This window comes from Colobus angolensis, unplaced genomic scaffold (genome assembly GCF_000951035.1).
Source record: "Colobus angolensis palliatus isolate OR3802 unplaced genomic scaffold, Cang.pa_1.0 Scaffold12, whole genome shotgun sequence".
NCBI lineage: Eukaryota > Metazoa > Chordata > Mammalia > Primates > Cercopithecidae > Colobus > Colobus angolensis.
The window spans coordinates 3543242-3560749 of NW_012113141.1; the positions used below are offsets into that span (position 1 = coordinate 3543242).

Consider the following 17508-nt stretch of genomic DNA (forward strand, 5'->3'; position numbering starts at 1 on the left):
ACCCACCTGTCCACCCACTGCATACCCAGCTCTGGTCTTGCTCAGTTACTGCCCCATTTGGATGAGCAGCAGAAGGAAGCGGAGGCATCAGGAGGGGCCACAATGAACAGAGACAGGAGAGGAAGGACCCAGGCAAGAAGGGCCTGGCCAGGAATGCAGGGGTATTCCTGCATTGCTTTTGAGGGGCTCAAAAGCAAGCCCCTGGGTGAGCAGGACAGCACAGGAGGGAGAGCTGCGCAGGCCAAGGCACTTCTGGGCAGGCTCCTTCTGCTTAGAGACTACTCAGAGGCCCCATGACCCAGGAGCCAATCCAGGGGCAAGACACTTGAGGACTCTGGTCTTGGGAGCATAAGACTGAACCAGAGCCCACCCCAGGGGCTTCCCAGAGGCCAGGCAAGAGAAGTCCATCCTGGGCAGAGGGCTGTTCTGGAATCACATATTCCTGTCCTGGCACCGCGGCAGTCTCACTGTACTACCCGATGCTCTCTCATGATGTGTTTGGGCCTCGGTTGATTCATCTATCCAAGGAAAGACCCACAACCTCAAAGGTCAGCTGGTCTCACCTCCCACCCAGCCAGGGTCAGAGTCCTGCCTGTGGCACCTCTGACAGACGGGCACTCGCCATCACACGAGGCAGGCCATTCCCCATCAGATGGGCCGAAACTACTAGGACCCATCTGATGGGGAATAGCTCTCACCCTGCCCGGGCCAGGAAGGCATAGAGGAAGCCCTAGGCCACAGAGGGAGCCCTGCATAGGGCTGATTCCATGTTTATTTGCACTAGAGGAGGGGTCACCCTCCTACCACTGCCCGGGGCCTGCCACCTGTCACTCCAGCTGAGGTCGCCTGCTGCTGACTTTGGAATGGAAGGCTCTCCCAGCAGAAGCCTGGGCCTCAGCAAGGGGTCAGGAGGTACTGGCTCCTCCCTCAGAGAAATGGCCTCATGTTGCTTTTAATCAAATGGCATAATGGCTATAAAAGGGCTTAAGAAAATAAAAGCATAACTGAAGGGGGTTATGATGAACATCATTGGCATTAGAACAGCATCCACATTAGAGGCCATGTGAGACAGGATGAACTGGGGCCGAGCCACTGAAGGAGGGTGCTGCGGAGGGGAGGGCACATAGAGACCCCACTCAGTGCCCAGGTTCTCTGGGCAGGTTGGACCACTAGCTGCAGTTGAGGCGCGGCTCTCTGAAGTCCTGATGAGACAGAAGACACATAATTGCTGCAAGAGGAAGGAGGGACAGCTTCCTGACCTCAGCAGAACCCACCTTCCTGGGGTTTGTTGTTTGCAGAAGGCACCTATCAGACCCCTGGTTCCCTGGTGGTGAGGGCCCTGGTGGGCTGGGCTGACGGGGAGCAGTGTGTTTGTTATGGAAGGCATAGAGAGGCTGTGCTGAACATGGCTGTCTAGCGGGCCCTGCTCACCCCTATGAAGAGGTCTCTGTGAAGCCAGGGGACTCAGGGAGGAAAAAGCACACAGCGGGCCAGAGCCGAAGGGTCTGAGACAGCCTAGGCTGGCAGGTGAGATGTGGAGAGGGAGAGCTTGTGGTCCACAGTGGCCTGGCTAGTTCACAGCTGCACTGTGGTGAAAGCCAAGGCCATCTACCTGCCAGGGAATGCCAGTGTCCCACCCAGCACCCGGCAGGTGACAGGGCCTCAAAATGTGTACCTTCCCAGGCCCCATGTCCTTTGCTTAGGCATCTCAGACAGAAGGCTCAAGCTTCTCCTCCCGCCTGTGAAGGTCAACTCCAGAGCCCTGTGCCCGGTGAGCGCCTCATGCAGCAGCCCAGGGCCAGGTGGGCCAGGCCCACTCACCTACGATCTCGTTCTCCTCCAGGTTGATGGTCTCCAGCGCCGGCAGGGCGGTGAGCTGCTCTGGGAAGTCCTGGAACTGGTTCCGGGACAGGTCAATGGCCTTGAGGTGCTGCAGGGCACTGACCTCGCTGGGGAGGCGGTGTAGGAAGTTCCCCTCCAGGCGGAGCTCTGCCATGTGCAGGGAAGGAGAGAACAGGATGAGGAGGGGGACACCCCGAGACTACAGTGACTGCCTGCTGTGGCTCTCACCCTGCCTGGGCCAGGAAGGCATAGAGAAAGCCCTAGGCCACAGAGGGAGCCCCGCACAGGGCTGATTCCATGTTTATTTGCGCTAGACGAGGGATCACCCTCCTACCACTGCCCGGGGCCTGCCACCTGTCACTCCAGCTGAGGTCGCCTGCCGCTGGCTTCGGAATGGAAGGCTCTCCCAGCAGAAGCCTGGGCCTCAGCGAGGGGTCAAGAGATACTGGCTCCTCCCTCAGACAAAGCTTCAACTCCAGGCCCTGATGGGGCAGGTCAGGATGGGCAGCCTGTCCCCCTCGGGGCTCCCCATACTCCATTTAGGGGACACCACTCTCCATGGCCCTCCCTGCTCAAGGGGCCACCAGGGGCAGCCACATTCTTTCAGTGTCATGTGCCCCTTCTCCCCTGGCCAACCACAGCTGACCCAACATAGGTGAGTTCCTGCTCTGAGAGCAGCCGCTCTGAAAGTTGGCTGTGCGGGGACCTGCGTCAGAAGGCAGCTGGGCTGGGGGAGTCCCTCTGCTGGGAACCCGGCTGAGGCAATGCCAAGAGATGGTGTGGGCTGAAGCTGAGATGCCGCAATCTAGTGAGAGAAGCCAGGTGCCCACAGGGCCCTGTGCAGGGAGGAGAGCTAGGGGGCAGGAAGCAAGGGCAGCAGGTGGCAGAGGAGCACAGCCCAGGGATGATGGGAGGAGGACCTGGAGTCCCCATGCTTGGGTACACACCTGCCGTGCCCCTACTTTCACTGTTCTTCCTGAGGACGTTATTTAATCCCCGCAGAAAGGACATCGTCTCACCTGTAGAAAGGAGCCCTATCTCTAGGGCTGTGGGAAGATTAATCTGTGAACACGGGTGAAGCAGCATGACAGGGAGAGGCAGAGCTGAGGCCCTGGGGGCTGCCCAGTCCCCGTCCAGGTGTGGCCTTACAGTGAGTCTCTCCCCACCCTGTCTGGCCCGAGGGAAACTGAGGCCCAGAAATGCTAAGTAACCTGAAGAATGTCCCCCAGTTCTTCTCCCAGGTCTGGCTTTGTGGGCATGGGGCCCACTCGTATTCACACGAGGTCTCACGATCAGAAGGGCCCCACACTTGGGGTGGAATGCCCTGTATGGCCATCTTGAAAGTCTTAATAATTTTATCCTTGAACCTGTATTTTGTCAGTGGAGCTGGGTCATGGAGTCTGAGCTCGCATATGATCCACCTCCTACTGCCTCCCCAGGATGGCAGCCAGCTCTCCTGCCTGGCCTCCCCCTCCCCATCCCTGCTCTGCAATGACACTGCAGCCCTCCACCTCAGCAGGGAGGGTCACAGTCAGGTGTGTGTTCCATGTGTCTCAGGGTGGAGCACACAGGCAGCAGCTCTCCCTCACCCTCACTCAGGGCCCCTGGGGCTTAGCAGGAGTGAGCCTCTTACCCACCCCTGAGCTAGGTACTGAGCAGGTCCTGACGCACAGGTTTAAAGAGCCTTGGAGTTGCCTGCCTGCCATGGCTGAGGGTGGTGGACACTTAGGAAGGGAAAACCCGGCTCAGCTTCTTCAGATCACCCCAGGCCAGGGTGGAAGGCAGTCAGTCCAGCATCTGGTAAGAGCAGAAACCTAGCAGCTGTCAGGCCTGAGGGTGGCTGCGTGGGTGCCCTGCATTGTGGACGGGGCCCCTGGGCCCTCTGAGTCTCTCCTTCCTCCCTTCCGCCTTCCAACCTTCCTGAGTCTGGTTTGAGTTTGTCCTTCTGGCCTACTCCAGGCACCTCCAGAGAAAATAAGCCACAAAATATGAATTATATAATTTCATGATTCTACACATGATTTTAATGCTCTCATAATTGCACTTAAAACTGGCATTCCACAACATAAAGATAAATGGTAAAATTCATGCTAAATTTTGATCTTTCCTTACTTAGAACGACATGAAATAGTAAATGAAAGGCACCATGACACGCTGAGAGAGACTGCAAAAGAAAGGGAAAAGCTTCCTATGTAACTTTTAGAAAAATGACCCCTGATTTCTGGAGTCATTTCTCTCTGTGCCCCACCAGTTTTGCAGCTGGCCCTGCTCCGCTCAGTGCTCCATGCCTGCTCTTCCACAGCCCCACAACGCAGCTGCTCTGAGCTCCCCACAGCCCCTCCCAGGTATCTCAGAAGCTGCTGGCCCAGGCTCTCACGCTATAGGGCCAGACCCCACACACAGCTCTGCAGGGCCACCAGGATAACCGCCAGAGGGAGGGGAGGAGAATCTCTCCTTGCTTGATTTTGTTATCCCCAGTTTTTTGACATGTTCAGAATTTTTTAAAATGGCCTTTTATCAAACCAATTCAGGCATGAGTCTAATTATATCCCCACAGTGGCTGAGAAAAATAAGAAGCATCTACCCCTGGAGACATTTCCAAGAGCTGCTGGGAGCTGGCCTCTGTGTGCAGTGTTGGGGGTCACGGTTGATGCGGCCGTGGAAGCTGATGTGGGGGGGCTGTGATGGTTAATTTTCTGTGTCAACTTGACTAGGCTAAGGGATGCCCAGATAGCTGACATGATTTCTGGATGTGTCTGTGAGGTTTTTCTGGAGGAGATCAGCATTTAAATGGGTGGACTGAGTCAAGATCTCAGGCAGGCGTGGTGGCTCATGACTGTAATCCCAGCAGTTTGGGAGGCTGAGGCAGACGGATCGTTTGAAGTCAGGAGTTTGAGACCAGCCTGGCCAACATGGTGAAACCCTGTCTCTACTAAAACTACAAAAATTAGCCAGGCAGGGTGGCATGTGCCTGTAATCCCAGCTTCTTGAGAGGCTGAGGCATGAGAATCCAAGGCATAAGAATCCCAGGAGGCAGAGGTTGCAGTAGCTGAGATCGCACCACTGCACTCCAGCCTGGGCTACAAAACGAGACTCTTGTCTTAAAAAAAAAAAAAAAAAGTCATAATGATAGCTGACACCTATTACTACACTAATAGAGCACTACTACATTTGAGGCACTTGTTCTAGGGATTTACATGTAATCATCATTGTGATTTTTCCATAACCCATTACCATCAATTTACAAAGAGGTGAAGTAACTTGCCCAAGATCACAGAAACCCGAACTTCTCCACAAGGTATGTGACTTTCCTCTCCCAACCCCCAAATCAGGATTTGAACCCCAGTCAGCCGCGTCCAGAGCCTGACTCCTCATCTCATCAATCACTGTCCTGTCTCATGGGCTCTGCATCTGTCCCTTCCCCCAAGAGAAGCAGGCCACCATGGCACCTCACTCCATCCAGTTTTGCACCCCTAATCCCTTCAATACCTGTTCTCAGAATACATAACCAGCAAATCCTTGCTTATTCAGTGGCCAGAGAATGACAAGAGGGGAACCAGGAAGGACCTGGTTATGTTCTAACTCATCAGGTGTCCTTGGGCCCATCCTCTTTCCAGGTGACCTCATGAGAAGGTCTTTCCTGCCCATTTATCACAGGCTGTGATGATGAGCTGAGAGGGATGTGAAAGGCAGGATGAACCACACAAGTCACATATTTACTAAGCACCTACTATATGCTTAGCCTTGTAACTGAATGTAAAAAGGGTGATCTTTGTTTTTTGGAGGTTTTTTTGAGATGGAGTTTTGTTCTTTCACCCAGACTGGAGTGAAGTGGTACAGTCTTGGCTCACTGCAACCTCTGCTCCCTGGGTTCAAGCAATTCTCCTGCCTCAGCCTCCCAAGTAGCTGGGATTATAGGCACCCGCCACCATACCCGGCTAATATTTGTATTTTTAGTAGAAACAGGGTTTTGCCATGTTGGCCAGGCTGGTCTCGAACTCCTGACCACAGGTGATACACCCGCCTGGACCTTCCACAGTGCTAGGATTACAGGCATGAGCCACCATGCCCGGCCAGAAAAGGGTAATCTTTGAAAATTAAATACACTCAACAAGGCCAGGCACAGTGGCTTACACCTGTAATCACAGCATTTTGGGAGGCCAAGGTGGGTGGATCACTTGGGGCCAGGAGTTCAAGACCAGCCTGCACAACATGGCGAAACTGTCTCTACTAAAAATGCAAAAATCAGCCAGGCATAGTGGTACACAGCTGTAATCCTAGCTACTCAGGAGCTGCGGCAGGAGAATCGCTTGAACCCGGGAGGTGGAGGTTGCAGTGAGCCAAGATCGCACCACTGCATTCCAGCCTGGGCAACAGAGTGAGAGCGAGACTCTGTTAGAGATACAAGACACGTGACACTTGGTTCCTGGATTATGGAACCTATGCAGAAACAAAACTGAAAGCCAACATGAAAGCAGGAATCAAAAGGGAAAATAAGAGAGAGTCAGCGCAGCTGTGACACACGGATTGCAGGAAGCCAATCAGAGCCAATGATGCCAAAACAGCCTCCACTTACTCAACAAATATTACTCAGCATCTACCACAGGGCAGGCTCTGCTAGACAGCGGGAAATCATGGCTAATGAGACGGACTAGATCCCAACCTTAACAAGCTTACAGGTGAGTGCAGGGAGAAATGGTAAACAAGAAAAGAAGGTTATTTCAGATTGCTGGAAAGGCATTTGAGGTCAGAGTAAAAAAAAAAAAAAACAGTTCTGCAAAAAGCCCACGGAAGAACTATCTTCTTCTTCTTGTTGTTTTATTGCAATGGTTAGAACTTTGAGGATGAGAGTGGACATCCTTGCCTTGTTCCCAGCTTGCGGGAAAGCCTTTCATCATTAAGTCTGATGTTAGCTGTAGGATTTTTGAAGATGCTCTTTACCAAGTTGAGGTAGTTTCCCTGCATTCCTAGTGTACTGAGAGTTGAAGTTTGTCAAAGGCTTGTTCTTTGTCAAATGACATGATTGTGTGATTCTTCTTAAACATTTTTTTTTTTTTCTTTTTGAGATGGAGTCTGGCTCTGTCCCCCAGACTGGAGTGCAGTGGCGCGATCTCGGCTCACTGCAACTTCCGCCTTCCAAGTTCAAGCCATTCTCCTGTCTCAGCCTCCCGAGTAGCTGGATTATAGGTGCATGCCGCCACTACACTCAGCTAATTTTTTGTATTTTAGTAGAGATGGGATTTCCCCATGTTGCCCAGGCTGGTCTTGAACTCCTGAGCTCAGGCAATCCACCAATCTCAGCCTCCCAAAGTGCTAGGATTACAGGCGTGAGCCACCTCACCCAGCCTAGCCTTTTCATATAATAGATTACACTGATTGATTTCTAAAGTCGGACCCAGCCTTGCACACCTGGAATAATTGATAAATCCCACTTACACATGTCATATATTCTTTTTATACATTGCTGAATTTGACTGGTAATATTTTGCTGAGAATCTTTCCATCTATGTTCATGGGAAATACTGGTCTGTATTTTCTTTTACTTTCACATTTTTGGTACTGTCTTTGTCTGCATTTGATATCAGAGTAATCTCAGCTTCCTAGCATGGATTGGGAAGTATGCCCTTCTCTTCTATTTTCTGGAAGAGGCTGTGTAAAACTGATGTGAATTCTCATTTTAAAAGTTTGATAGAATTCCCCAATGCAATCATCTGGGCTTGGAGATTTCTTCTTTGGGATCTTTTTATTTATGAATTCCACTTATTTGATAGTCATAGGTCTATTCAGGTTGTCTATTTCATCTTGGCTGAGTTTTTGTGGTTTGTGGTTTTCAATAACATGGTCTATTTCTTCTAAGTTGCCAGATTTATAAGAATAAAGTTGTTTATAATAAACCTGGTAGGTTTTGAGTGGGAACAAAACCATGGAGCTGCTTCTAGGCCCCCTCCCCACAGGAGGGCAAAGAGAGCAGATTCCTGGGGATGGATGTCCCACCCCTGTCAGTCACCCTCTTGCCCAACCCCTAGGGCTTTATGAATGTCAGCGTATGTGCCAAATTCCACCCAAATTGTTAGAGTAAATCTCCAGGTAGCCAGATCTGAGCTCCATGGGAAGGAAGCATTCCAGAAAAAGGCCTTGAATTGGACAGAATGGGGCATGCATCCTGATGTGGGGGGCAGGGCTGGCAAAACAGCAAGTTCTCCCCAGCCATACAGCTTCACTTCTCAGAAGCCATGGCCCAGCAGGGTCTCTGAGTTGCTTCTGTTCCCACCGTGGTGTCCACTGTTCTACCCAAGCTGCCTGTATCATGAGCTCTAAAAATCCTCTGTGCAGTAAGGTGGGGTATATATACACAATCAGTTAAAAACAGCCTCTCAGCATTAGCTGAGAAGCAGGTGACCATACTACCTGCTTCCATGGCAAAGAGCCTGACCGGGGACCCGGGGACCCTGAACTGAGGTCTCGCCCTGCATCTTCCTGGAGGCAGGTCAGAAAGCCACTTCTCCCTTCTGAGCCTCAGGGTCCCCATCCGTGAAGACATGGACTTGGGGATCTCTCCAGTTCTTTTCTCACTGAAATTCCTTGGGGAGAGACAGATTCCTAGGACTGGACCATCGTCCTGACTACTTGACCAGAGACCTCTCTTGTCTACAACTAAGGCCCCCAGTGTCTTTACCATCACCGTATCAGAAGCATCATTCATCAAGAATCTTGCATGCACCAAACCCTACACAGGGTGCCTCATATGCATTATCTCCAACCTCACAAAATCACTATGGAGTAGATGTTTCCCCATTTCTCAGATAGGGAAACTGAGGCCCACAAAGGCCAACTTGGGCCAGCAAGGCTGCTGATGCCTTAGCTTTCTTTTTATCTCTTATATGGCCCCAAACCGGGCACTTAAGGTTTTCTCTATTTTTTCCAGTTCAGAGGAAGAACAAAAGTGTGGCCAAAGCCCCAGCCGCGGGATCAGCCAGTGTGTTGGGCTTCCAGCCTAACACAGCCATAGCCACGTCTGGCTTCGCTTCTCCCCTCTGGAGTCACAGCACCCCAGCCATCTGCCCAAGGTCTCACTTGCCTCCTCTTCTGGACAGAGAGGGCTGAGATCTTCTGGTCCCAGAAGACTACATTAGGGGTTCCAAAGATTCTTCCTGCACTCAGGCCAGGGTTCAGAGTGGAACAACCAGGGCTCCCAGGATGGACCGGGGCTCTGGAAAAAGACCCCACTCCATTCCACTCCCAAGGTCCTACCCAGCCTGAGAGCAGCCCCCATCATGACATTTCCTTATTGATTACACCTACTGAACTGTGGTTTCCGGTGTCTGTTAAATGGACCTCTTCTTCCCCAAGTTCCTCTTATTACTTCCTGTACCATCCTTATCTTGGACAATTGCCAAGGCTGACTCAGAGGCCTTAGATTAACCCCAGCCGAGAGAGAAGCTTGCCGATTCCATTAAGGGACAGACAAAGCTGGCCTGCAGTAATTACACAACCCATGCTCAAAGGAATGTGCCAGCTCCAAAAATACCTGCTCACCAGAGCTCAATCAGCACCTCAGCTCTGAACCTGCGTCAATGAGCAATCACAGTCCCTGACTGCACGGACTCCCCTGCAGGGCAGAGTCAGATGGTCAGGTAGGCAGTGTCCTTCCAACAGCCCATGCTCAGTGCTGAGGAGGCTTCACACAGAGACAGCTGCTGCCCACAGGGGTCAGAGGGCATTTCCAGATGCCACACTCACTCCTCAGGGGTGAACAAGGAGAAGGGGAGAAAAAGCACTTTTAACTAGGTCTGGAACAGACTAAAATGAAGTACTAAACATTTTGCCTCCGTGAAAAGACTAAGGCATGCCAGGTGTGGTGGCTCACGCCTGTAATCCCAACACTTTGGGAGGCTGAGACAGGCAGATCACTTGAGTCTAGGAGTTCAAGACTAGTCTGGGCAACATGGCAAGACCCTGTCTCCACAAATAATACAAAAAATTAGCTGGGTGTGATGGTGTGCCATAGTCCCAGCTAGTCAGGAGGCTAACGTGAGATCACTTGAGCCCAGGAGGCAGAGGTTGTAGTGAGCCGAGATTGCACCACTGCACTCCAGCCTGGGTGACAGAGGGAGACCTGTTTCAAAAAAAAAAAGACTAAGGTAGCTCTTTTTTCTTGCTGTGTGACCTGGGGCAAGTTACTTGTTACTTATGCTCTGTTTGCTTACAACAGTACCTACCCGTGGTATATTATAAATGCTACTATTATAAAGTATATTTATATTTATATAGGCATGGAATATCTCTAGTACTGGTAATGGTGGTTGTCTCTGGACATGGACTTAGATGTCTGGGGACAGGAGTAGAAGAGCAGCCTTATTTTTCCCTACCATCCTTTCAATCTTCAAAATATCACATTGTGTGCATCTACTGCCTAATCAAAAATAAGTAAGTAAATAGGATATGCTTTTCAAATGAAGCCTTAGAGCTCTGGAGGTGTGGCAGAGAGATAAACAGCAACTAGAGAGGTGCTCGGGAATGGGTAAGAAGGACAGAGGCAGGTATGAAAACATCTGAATCGCAGAGCTGGGAGCAAAGGAGAGCTGCACGTAGAGCCTGGAAGAGGGAAGTGAAGGGAAACTGCAAAGTCTTCTGCCTTACAGGGTTGCAAGAAGTGTTAGCTTGGGCTCTGGAGGACAGAGGTACCAGAGCACCCTGTGAATTTGGGCTCTGCTGTTATCACTCACCCATGCATCCCCACAGCCACACCAAACCCAATGCCTGTGGGAATCCGCTGGATTGAGCTGACGGGCAGGGGTGTGAGAGACTGAATATACAAACAGACAATGACCAGGCCAAATATACAAACAGAACTCCACTCACAACCCACAGCAGCCTGCCCAGGAAACCAACCCACGATCCACAGTAACCAGCCAGGATGCCAGCCTGCCATATATCAGATTTGTGAGAAGTCAGACTGCTATCTCTAGCAATCATCCAGGAGGCCAAACAATAATCCCTGTAACAACTGGTCCCAAGTGGCCGGGACTCAATTAATAACTAACAGCTTCCCAATTTTTGTCCCCACTTCCAATTAACCAACAAGAGAAAGCCAATATGCCCCCCTCGTCAATCGCAGAGGATGCTCCACCTCTAGTTAGAACTCCCCCATGCCAACAATCGGAGAGTACCTGAAGTCTTCCCTTTTTTCCACTCTACCACTCTGCTGCCTGCCTTTGAGTCTCTGCCAACACACAAGTGATGGTGGCTGACTCCTTCACTGTAGCAAGCTCTGAATACATAGCCTTTGCTTTTCTCATTTGGCTGGGCTTCGTTTATTGCCATAGCTGTGTCTCCTACACCTCTGGCCTGGCAGTCCCGGGACACACTCACTAAAAAGAGCTAAGCTAGAGGAAGAGGGGAAACAGGGATACAGGAGCAGAAGGGACAGAAGAGCCACAGCAGGACATGGGGACATTCTCTGCAGGGCCCACCTGCTATCAGACCAATTCCATGTGTGCCCTTGGAATTCTTGTGTGCCCTTGGCTTTCTCACGTCTTGTTTTTTCCTTCCATAAAATGGACGAAGGGTATCAAGGGGATGGAATCACTTAGAGATGACTCACTCCTGCCAGGGCCTTGGGCCTTGCAGAAGAGTCCCCAGAGCAGCCCCGGGAAACACTGTGACAGGCAGGGAGGAAGCAGCTTGTTCCCTCCCCAGCATCGAGGCAGCCCACCTCTGTCAGGCACCCAGAGGAGGACACAGCAGGCCTGCTGAGCTCAGTCAGGCCTGTTTAAGCCTCCTCTTCACACATAAAAGAAGAGGACTTTTCTATTTGAAAGAGAAACCACAACAAAGGCTCAGGCCCAGAGCCATCTCTCAAGGTAGGGTGAGAGCCCAACAGGGTGCTCAGCTCCCACCGCCGCTGCTGCTACCACATCCCTCAATCCCCTGCCTCTGTGAATTCGATTAGCAGGCACTTGGTGATTTGAGGCAGCATGAGGGAGTCAGGAGCCACTGGCAGCAGGGAAGGAGTTCAAACAGCATTTTCAACAGACTTCTGACCAGAAGGTGCTATGTAAATATATTTCCGCATCCCACAGATGCACGGGCTAAGTGGCACTTCTCTGGTACATTTCCCTGTGCCCTCTGGAGAGGGCCTACTTACTCATCCCACAAGGCACTCCCCAAATGTCAAGTACTTTCAAAGCTCTTGCGTCCATACCCAGGCTCTGCCCATGCCACTCTCTAAGAATTCATTCCTCTTCCCAGCAGTCCCTTCCAGCATTTTGTCCATACCCATATCACAGCACCGGGTGGTGAGGACAATGTGTCCTGCAACCCTAGTCTCCGGAGAGCAGGGAGAGACTCTGGTGGAGACCTAGGCCTCCAGACCTGGGTCTGGGAGACAAAGGTGTTCGAGGGAAGGTCTAAGGAATGAAAAGTACAAATGAACTCTCTTCTTGCCCAAAGGGCCTGATTGTGCCCTTTCCCAAGGCCCCAGACAGCCCCACCCTCCATTTTCAATCATTCTATCCGCCTCGGGAAAGCAAACATCCAATCCCAATTGGCTAGGTACAGCACTAGAGGACCCTGGGACTGACACAGGTGGCCTGGAAAAGCAGCCATGGCCTGGAAAGTTCCAGACCTGGAAATCCAGCCCTAGGGGCCTCTCCGTGTCCTCCAAGTCATAGGGATTTTAGCTTTTCAGACACAAATGCAACAAACTCTGTGAGCTTCACTCAGAAACAGCTATATAGACGAATCCCTCCTCCTTGTTCACCTTTGCATGGTGTCCTTTCCAGGTCCTGCCTGTAGCTCCCTCCTGAGCCACTGTCCCTGCACTGTATTTGCCACTTCACGCACCCTCTCCCTTCTGGCCTGCCCAATGCCCACACCTCCTCTAGGCAGCTTGCCCAGTCTAAAGTCAGCCCTATGAGACAGGCTTGCTCGGGTCCCTCATGCATCATCAGCATTTCACGTATTTCTTTCTCTAAACAGGATCTTAGACCCTTTTCATATCCCTATCATGTAGAGCATGCCCAGATCCTGGATGATATTCCCTTTCATGGGGAGACCACATTTTGTGGATCCATTTCCCAGTTGATGGACATTTGGGTTGTTTCTACTTTCTAACTTTCAGGCTGTTATGAATAATGCTGCCATGAACATTCATGTGTAATGTGCTTTTGCATGGATGTATGGTTTTGTTTTTGGGTTTTTGTTTTTGTTTTTGTTTGTTTGTTTTTGAGACAGAGTCTTGCTCTGTCACCCAGACTGGAGTGCAATGGCACGATCTCGGCTCACTGCATCCTCTACCTTCCGGGTTCACGCGATTCTCCTCAGCCTCCTAAGTAGTTGGGATTACAGGCATGCGCCACCACACCCGGCTAATTTTTGTATTTTTAGTAGAGACAGGGTTTCGCCATCTTGAACCTCAGGGGCTCCACCTGCCTCAGCCTCCCAAAGTGCTGGGATTACAGGCGTGAGCCACCGTGCCTGGCAATGTGGACGCATGTCTTTACATATCTTGGGTATATACCTAGGAGTGGAGTGACTGGGTCATATGGTAACTGTGTGCTCTGTGTTTAACCATTTGAGGAACTGCCTGACCATTCTGCACGGCGGCTTCCCAGCTGCTGCTTGTACGAGGCTTGCCTTCAGTGTGACAGGACTAGGAAGAAGATCAAACCACAAAGTCTGTGTGAATTGCCTGTTTTGAAAGAAGTAGACTATTGTGAAGCACTCTTTAGACTGTATCTGCGCTGTTGAGTCTTTGATGATTCCAAAGGGACTTGTGGATTCTGCAGGGTCTCGAGGGCACTGCTATGAATGCCAGTCATCTTTGTGCCGGCAGACATGATTCTGGCTAGCAGACTGTGGCAACAGAGACGGCGCTGGTACAAATCCTTAAGTTCAGGGTGCAAGGGAGGGACAGGTATGAGTCAGTGCCTGTGAGGAAGGCTGCTGGAAGACAGAGGCTCTGAAGCCTGGTCCAGGGGAGTCAGGTGGGAGGGCAAGGAGGCTGGAAGAGGGCATGGAGTTAGGGTCCATGTGAGTCTGGGATGAAGTAGGATCTGCCCCCCTAGGCTTCCTGTGCCCTCTGCAATTCTCCCACTCCACCCTTTCACAAACGTGCAACAGGCGCCCACGCCACAGCTCTGCCACATGGGTCACTGAGCAGCAGTGACCTCTCATAGAAGGATGGAGGGACTGCTCTCTGGAGAAGAGGGTAGGCACTGCAGCAGTCAAGGCACACTGCTTGTCCAGCCAGAGGAACTATTTCTAGAGCATCTACGAGGCCCACCTGCTGGACTCCTGCCACTTCGATGCCAAGCACCTACATCCACGTGCTCTGCATATGCCCAGCAGAGAAAATGGCAACATCGGCCAGGCGTGGTGGCTCACGCCTGTAATCCCAGCACTTTGGGAGACCGAGGCAGGTAGATCACCTGAGGTCAGGAGTTTGAGACCAGCTTGGCCAACATGGTGAAACCCCACCTCTACTAAAAATACTAAAATTAGCCGGATGTGGTGGCACACACCTGTAATCCCAGCTACTTGGGAGGCTGAGGTAGGAGAATTGCTTGAACCTTGTAGGTGGAGGCTGCAGTGAGCCAAGATCGCACCACTGCACTCCAGCCTGAGCAACAGAGCAAGACTCTGTCTCAAAAAAAAAAAAAAGGAAGAAAGAAAATGCCAACATCCCTGGCATCTCTCACTCCTGAACTGAGACAGCAACACAGGAGAACAACACCAGATTGGAAGGTGAGAAGGGGGCTCATTCAAGACTACTGGGAAATAATGACTCCCTGGGCCTCAGGACCCAAACATCCCGCTGGTCTGTTCAGAATAAGAGAATCACTCCAAGAACCACACCCTTGACCCTGTCAATGTGCTTCACAGCCAGCTAGAGGTGGAAGTGACCTAGAGAGTTCCAAGCTGCAGAGAGAACACAGGTCCATTTTCAAAGTCTACCCATGGGAATGACTTCATGGTGTCACTGACCAGGGACCAGCTCTGGTGGCACTCCCCAGACAGGGTCAGAGCCTGAAGGATGAGGGCTGGCCATGCCCTTCTGGCTAGAGCTGACCAGGGCCTACCTCGGAGCTGATTGAACGTGGTCATGAACTTGCTGGTGAGGGACTTGAGCTCGTTGTTAGCCAAGGTGATGAGGTGGATCTGGCCGGAGACATTCCGCAGGACCTTGTAGATGCCAATGGGAAAGGAGACCAGCTTGCACTCGGCCAGGTCTGCAGCCAAAGGACAAAGACAAACCAGAGTTATCAGCCACAGCTGCCTGAGAACTTGTCCCAGACTCACATGGACCCCACCTCCATGCCCCCTTCCAGCCTCCTTGCCCTCCCACCTGTCTCCCCAGGACCAGGCTTCAGAGCCTGCCCTCTGTCTTCCAGCAACCTTCCTCACAGGCATTAACTCACACCTATCCCTCCCTTGCACCCTGAACTTAAGGATCTGTACCAGCGCCATCTCTGTTGCCACAGTCTGCTAACCAGAATCGTGTCTGCTGGCACAAAGATGACTGGCATTCATAGCAGTGCCCTCGAGACCCTGCAAAATCCACAAGTCCCTTTAGAATCAACAAAGACTCAACAGCACAGATGCAGTCTAAAGAGTGCTTTACAATAGTCTATTTCTTTGAAAACAGGCAATTCACACAGACTTTATGGTTTGATCTTCTTCCTAGTCCTGTCACGCTGAAGGCAAGCCTCGTACAAGCAGCAGCTGGGAAGCCGCTGCACGGAACAGTCAGGCAGTTCCTCAAATGGTTAAACACAGAGCACAGAGTTACCATATGATCCAGTCACTCCACTCCTAGGTATATACCCGAGAGACAAAAACATACATCCATGCAAAAACACATTACACGTGGATGTTCTTGGCAGTATTATTCACAACCGCCCGAAAGCCGGAAAGTGGAAAAACCCAAATGTCGACCAACTGGGGAATGGATCAGCAAAATGTGGTCGCTCCATGAAACGCAGTATCATCCAGCAATAAAAAGAAATGAAGTGGCCAGGCGGGGTGGCTCACACCTGTAATCCCAGCACTTTGGGAGGCCAAGGTGGGTGGGTGGCTTGAAGCCAGGAGTTCGAGAGCAGCCTGGCCAACATGGTGAAATCCTATCTCTACTAAAAATAAAAAAATTAGCCAGGCATGGTGGTACACGCCTGTAATCCCAGCTACTCACGAGGCTGAGACATGAGAATCACTTCAGCCTAGGAGGTGGAAGTTGCGGTGAGCCCACATCACACCACTACACTCCAGCCTAGGCAACAGGGCAAGACTCTGTCTCCCCCACAAAAAACATTTTAAAAACAGAAATGAAGTACCAACGTATGTTATAGCAGCTATAGCATGGCTGAACCCTGAAAACATGACGTCAGGCAAAAGAAGCCAGTTACAAAGGCCGGAATATTGTACAGTTTCATTTATATGAAATGTCAAGAACAGGCAAATGCATACAGACAGAAAGGAGATTAGTGAATGCCAGGGCTGCAAGGGATGGGGGGTGGGGGAATTCTTTGTAGGGGAATAAAAATGTTCTACGATTGGGCTGGGCACAGTGGCTCATGCCCGTAATCCCAGCACTTTGGGAGGCTGACGTGGCCAGATCACTTGAGGCCAGGAGTTCAAGACCAGCCTGGCCAATACAGAGAAACCCATCTCTACTAAAAATAAACACACACACACACACACACAAAAATTAGCTGGGCATGGTGGCACATGCCTGCAATCCCAACTACTCGGGAGGCTGAGTCATGAGAATCCCTTGAACCCGGAAGGCGGAGGTTGCAGTGAGCCGAGATCACACCACTGCACTTCAACCTGGGCAACAGAGTAAGACTATCACACACACACACACACAAAGTTTTAAGATTGGATTGTGGTGACAACTGCTCAACTCTGAACATAGTAAAACTACTGAATTGTACACTTTAACTGGATGAATTGTATGGCATGTGAATTATATCTCAATAAAGCTGATATATACATATACACATATATAATTATATATATTATTATATCAATGACAGATATATATACAGCAGCAGACAGACACTAAAAGTATAGGGGTTCAGAAATTAGTCTGTCCAGCTCATCAAGGTGTCACTCAAGTTCCCTGAGCCTCAGTTTCCTTAACTGTGGAATGAAGGTACCATCATCTGCCTAGGAGAGCTGTTGGGAAAAATTAAATGTCGTAAAATAATGACTAACAAAGCGCCTAGAAGATATTTAGCAGGAATGCTACAAATATTGTAGCAGTCCTCCCCTTCCACTTTACCTCCGCTTCCCACTCGATCTAAAGCCTCTCTAGGCTTCCAGGCCAGCTTCCATCCCATCTCTCCCAGAAGTCTTCTGGGTCACTCCTGTTGCTGGTGTCTAGTCAGCCCCCAACCTCCCACCCAGCAGCACTCATCGACCCTGACAGCACCACGCCATTTATCTCTCAGAAAACTCTCATCTTTTCCCAAAGAGGCCAGGCTCTCCCAGGCTTGTAAGCCTTTGAAAATTGCTCCAAAATAAACATGTGAAACTCAATATTTCTATATGCCAGCAGTAAAATACGGTTTTAAAAGATTCTATTCCTAACCAGTAAAATACGGTTTTAAAAGATTCTATTCCTAACAGCAACAATAATACAAAATACATGGAAATAATCAC

General features: G+C 50.7%; 1 protein-coding gene across 7 annotated transcripts in view; it reads right to left on the minus strand.

Annotated features, from left to right (window-relative positions):
• LRRC20 (leucine rich repeat containing 20) overlaps positions 1 to 17508 on the minus strand; it is an 86004-nt gene that overhangs the window by 22605 nt on the left and 45891 nt on the right. For 4 of the 7 annotated variants that reach the window (XM_011927396.1, XM_011927414.1, XM_011927440.1 and 1 more), the window contains 2 exons: positions 14925 to 15074; positions 1822 to 1989 (listed from right to left, as the gene is read on the minus strand). In XM_011927396.1, coding sequence (XP_011782786.1) covers positions 1822 to 1989; positions 14925 to 15074 — 318 coding nt within the window. The remainder of the gene's footprint in view (positions 1 to 1821; positions 1990 to 14924; positions 15075 to 17508) is intronic. The other 3 variants (XM_011927422.1, XM_011927428.1, XM_011927432.1) reach the window with 2 other exon arrangements.